Source organism: Corvus brachyrhynchos, unplaced genomic scaffold (assembly GCF_000691975.1).
Source record: "Corvus brachyrhynchos isolate BGI_N302 unplaced genomic scaffold, ASM69197v1 scaffold97, whole genome shotgun sequence".
Classification (NCBI taxonomy): Eukaryota; Metazoa; Chordata; class Aves; order Passeriformes; family Corvidae; genus Corvus; species Corvus brachyrhynchos.
The window spans coordinates 3,475,368-3,480,475 of record NW_008239758.1 but is presented as its reverse complement, the minus strand read 5'-3'; the positions used below and the strand labels follow the sequence as shown (position 1 = coordinate 3,480,475).

At 41.2% G+C, this 5,108-nt stretch overlaps 1 protein-coding gene across 1 annotated transcript in view; it reads left to right on the top strand.

Annotated features, from left to right (window-relative positions):
* Positions 1 to 4,777, top strand: part of LOC103621336 (hepatoma-derived growth factor-related protein 3) — a 34,309-nt gene extending 29,532 nt beyond the window's left edge. Inside the window, exon 6 of the mRNA XM_017742626.1 lies at positions 3,464 to 4,777. Within this exon, the coding sequence (XP_017598115.1) occupies positions 3,464 to 3,469 (6 nt within the window). The 3' untranslated portion in view covers positions 3,470 to 4,777. The remainder of the gene's footprint in view (positions 1 to 3,463) is intronic.
* Positions 4,778 to 5,108: the final 331 nt, after the last annotated feature.

Below are 5,108 nucleotides of genomic sequence, written 5' to 3'. Positions count from 1 at the left end.
TTCCCCAGAAAGATGCAGAGCCTGAACCCTAGGGGTTAATCATCCAATATTAATTAACTAATAGTATATTAGCTAAGACAGCCCATCCCAGAGTTTGCTCAAATCTTTGGTCACAGAATCTCACCAGGACTTTTTTCTGCTGTTAAATACTAAATTGTTTTGGCTTTCTGAGAATACCTCATAAAGAGAATTTTCTGATGGAAAGATATTCATGGCTCTATGTTGTTTACTTTCATGGTATTAAATTAGCTCGTAAATCAGTGAATTCATGGCAGCAGATTTACATTCCACATTTAAATCTCTGGTGACTTGTGTCTTTAGTTCTTGGCTGGCATAACTCTGAATCTTTATAACTGAACACCTAAACTGCTTTTTACTTTTACTCTCTGGATGGCCACGTACTGATGTTTGAGATCTGGCTGGGGTTCTGGCCTTATTAGAGAGTGTTTGAATGTCAGGGTTGGCACAGAGGGTATGTGGCAAGTTTTCCTTTTGGTATGCACTCTTTTAGTGACAGTCTGGGCAGTGTGTGGGAAAAGGAGGCATTCGCTTGGTATACAAGTGTAGGGGGCAAATGGTTTTACTGTCTCCAGAGAAGAATAAATTTGCTGGAAATGAAATACATTTTCTTGCTCCTGGTACAGCCTGAATATTAAAATGGAGTAAAGGACTGTGATCCTTTCACTCACACTGACAATCAGCTACCAAGTCAGTGGATCTATTTGTGGAGGCAAGTGCCAGCATGAATAAGGGGATCAAAATCTGGTCCAGAATTATTGCCATCTGATACCATTGCATTTGGGAGAACATATTTAAAACAGCCTGTGTCCAGGCTTTTTTGTTGTGATGTTCTTGTGGGGTAGCAACAATCCCAGTTACTGCTGTGAAGTACAAGTTTAATGGCCAAACTGGGCAGAGAAACACAGGTTCACTGTGTCCTTCTGATGTGTTTTTGAGATGGTTCATTCCTTTGCTCTTCTTTGCTTACCAAGAATAACATTGTTCAGTCTGCATATCAGGTTTGGGGGGTTATCAGCATGGAAAGCATAGCATTTAGGGCTCGGTTCAATGTAAAAGCATTTTGTACAAAAAATGAAAACAGAGTATGTTTTTCTGTCTGATTTTTTTTTCTTCAATTTGAGGCAAGCTAAAATCTAGCCTTCAAAGCTAAAGATTACATTTGTAAGAATGTATATAACTATTGCACAGTAAAAATTTCTATGTAAAAATCAAATAGTGGCGTAGTATATGGTGTAAAGAGTTGTGTTGTCTGCTGCCTTCCAGTAGCTCAGGATAACAGCACTGCTGGCTAAGGACATGGGACATAACTCAGGAGAAATATAAATGTCTGAATGCAAGCTGAGATTAAAGCAGCCAGTATAGATGAAATATTTGCAGCTCTGTGTGCATCGAATCCTGTAACCATTTTGACCTCAAACCAACATGGAATAACGACTATTGTGCAGAGCAAGTAAATAATTATCCTTCTGCCCATGCAGTTTTAAAGTACAGGATGGCTGAATTAGTTGCCAGACACTGTTAAGGAAGAAATTTTCAGTGCCAGAGAAAAAGACGGCAGTTTGTGGATTTAGTTTTGTTCCCTGCTCTGTTTTCTCTGTGCTGTCATCGATAACAGAAACTTTGCACTCGGATCAGTCAGATCCTGTGCTCTTTCCTTTGTGTGCAGTAGCGCTGGGCAGCACGGCACACGTTGTACCATAGCGTGCAGTTAAGCTGAGAGACTTGTTCAAACAAAGATGATGAGAGTTGATCTGTTTCTGAAGAGACGTGAAACCATGGAGACCCCGGCGTGTGCTCAGCTCTGCCGCATCCCCGCTCAGCGGCTGCTGCAGGGCAGGGCCGGCAGCGAGGCCTGAGCAGCCCCGCTGCCCATGGGGCTCTCTGCTTCTGGGGCACCTGGCAGTGCCCCCAGGAGACAAAACGTGTGCCGTGCTGGAAGATGGCACTGGGAACTGTGACAACCCTAGAGGATAATTTGCATTCTCTGTCTCTTTGTTGTGCCTCCCATGCCACACTGTGGCCCAGCAGCTGTATCTGTGAGACAGTGTGGAGGAGGAGTATTAATATTCCCAGCACCCCATGTAAGAATGATGCCTACCCAGTCTTCTGGACATAGCCCAGAAGGGAATTGTGGTTAGGAATTGCAAAGGTTTCATACTCCAAAAGGACAGCTTTCTGTACTGGATCTGAGAATTACAGCATAGGAAGCAATTGTGTTACCTCCCACCCTCCCTGTCTGGGCTGGGCAGCAGCTGCTATGAGAACCTTAGCAGAAGGAAGGGTTTGAGTGACTGATCACGTGTAGTTGTTTTAATGGGTGTCCATGTCTGAAGGGAAGGGAACACAAAGCCACATCTCCAAAGCATCTCTAAGTATGATCTCACTGATTCTGAAACAGGAGAGAGGTCTCTGGAGTGCAGTGTGCTGGATGAGCAGCACATGGTTGCACCTTTTGGGGGAGTCAGGGCTCAGGCAGTTCCTGTAAACCATCGCTGCATGCCTGAGCACTTGGTAATAACCCCTGATTGTGTGTCGTTAGTCAGGATGTACCAGGGCCTCCCACAAGGAAAGCACAGGTTTCCATCTTTACTCTGCACAAACCACCTGTCACAGGAGAGAACTGCACTGACCAAACACAGGGAAATACTGCAGCATTGTAGGAGAAGGGCTGCCTTGGCCAGGGGTGGGTAGGCATGGTGCACTGCATGCTGTCACATTACTGCCTAAAGTAACGTGCCCCAGGGCCATCAGGTGAGTTTTGCCCTCTCTGTTCAACTGGAGGAAAACCGAGACTTGTAGACACTTGCCGTGATCATGCCAGGACTGTCTGGTCCTGATCCCACTAATGTCAGGGAAAGCAAGAGATGACCTTGACTCGCCGTGGAAGTGGGAGTTCCTTCCTTTTCTGTCATCACCTTACAGTGAACTGGAGCCAAACTGTTTCCTTTTCAGAAGCAGCGTTTGGATCCCTTAGCAATGAAAATGTTTATCTTTGCTCATGCTTGCTAAGCTTTCGTGTGTTTGAACAAGAGAGTGTTCTTGTGGCGGGACATCCAGGAATGCAGCAGTGCCTGAGCTGCTGCATGAAGCCCATCAGTGATTTAATGCAGTGGAAAAAAACAAAATTTGGCTGTGCCTGAAGTGTGCTACAAGATTTGTAATGGAGTGACTGGGGGGAAAACCCACCTGCATACATCACTGGGGCTGCTTACTGAATACAGCCCTAAATGTCTACTTTTCATCTGTGCTCTTTAATATTTTGTAGTGATGTTTAATTGATGTAACCAAGCAGTTTTCTCTAGAAAAAAAATTGTTTGAACCAACCAGGTGGTTACTTGTACCTGTGACTTTGAAGTGTTGAAATATGATACCACTTGTATAAAGTTTGATGCAGCATGTTATTTCTTACATTAAATGTGATTTTTTTCTCTTTCTCTTTCAGACTTAACCAACATAATGACTGCTGAATATTAAGGGAAAACACAAGAAGGTTACATGTTTGGTTGTCTAATATTCTTGGATTTGATATGAGTCACCACATCTGTTCATTAGTACCATCAACAGCATCCCAGTTTGTATGCACATTATTCACATTCCTATCTGTTGTGTTTGCAGAAATGACATTTTTACCCTTTTTTCTAAGGGTTACTTTTTGATTTTCATATTATTTGGTTGCATGAAGTTGCCCTTTTCCAGTGGCTGAGGTTTATGAAGATATCGCATACTTGAACATGTTTTAGATTCCTTTTCTAGACAGAAAAGGCACAACTCCAAATTCTATCATTCTAAATCAACATTTTTAAAACACAACTAAATCTTAGAAATGAGTCCCCTCCATATGATGCTACAATATCTTCCACATACAAACATAATTTTAAATTTTCCTATATCCATACTCTCTTGGGTTTTGATCAGTTTACAACATAAAAGAAAAATTCTTCTTCAGTTGAGATCACCGCCAAGTTCAATAATGTAATAAAATACCTTTCCTTATTAGAAGTACCTAGCTAGTTATACTCTTAATACTTCTCCAAACCATGATGTAATGTACACTATCTGACTTAGTTCCTATATGTGGAGTTAGTGAAAGTCTTTTTGTGTTTCTTTAGATTAATACAAGGATTTTTCCAATGCCAACACAATTTGAAATCATTCATTTGGATGCTTTCCATTTTTAAGCTTACTGTGATATACAGCCCTATGGGAAACCAAAACAAAACATCAATTTTAAATAATGAAAGGCTTAAAAAAGGATGCTGTCATTCTGGCTTTTTTTTTCCTTTTGGAAATAGAACTAGACTAGTAAGTAAGCATTCCAAATCCATTACTCTGTGTACATTATTGTTGCTATTGTGATAATAGAGATTTTTATTTATTTTTATGCCAGCTTTTATTGTGAAAACATATTTAGTCTGGTTTTATCAATCCTTGTTATGCTTGTCCTTGGAACATCTTTTGCGTATTCAAGGTTTGTAGTTGATGAGTTTACTGTAAAAAACTAAAAAAAAAAAACCACAAGGAAAAAAAAAAAAAAACACCAAAACAAAACAAAAAGGAAACAAAAAAAATGTATTGTTTTTACAGAATAAATTTATTGGAATGTGTATTGGGAGTAAGGTTTGAGGTTGTAAGCAACTAAGTTAGCGTCATATTTGGCTTCATACGTGTAATAATGTGAGGTATTAATGTAAGTCAAGTATTAAAGCAAAACATTCTGTTAACATGAGTTGACCATAATAGATACAAGTGCAGGTGAGATCTTTATTTTTTCTGTACTTTGCCTTTTCGGGATAACAGGAGGTCATTAAATTCACCTTGAATGTATTCAAAGTTTCTTTAAAGACATCAGAAATAACATCCAGAGGCTCAAATACCTGTTTGTGAGCCAGCACGTCCTGTGACAGCCCGACGGCGCTGGGTTTGTTTCCCTGGGAAGAGGCCCTGGATAGAGCTATCCCAAAGCCTGAGGAGCTGCACCAGGGATGCTGGGTGCCAACAAGCATTGCCTGAGGTGTGCTGTGGTTGTTTTGGACCTGCCCCTTTGGCTGGAGGTGTAAAACCTGGGGCCTCTCCTCTGATCGCTGCTA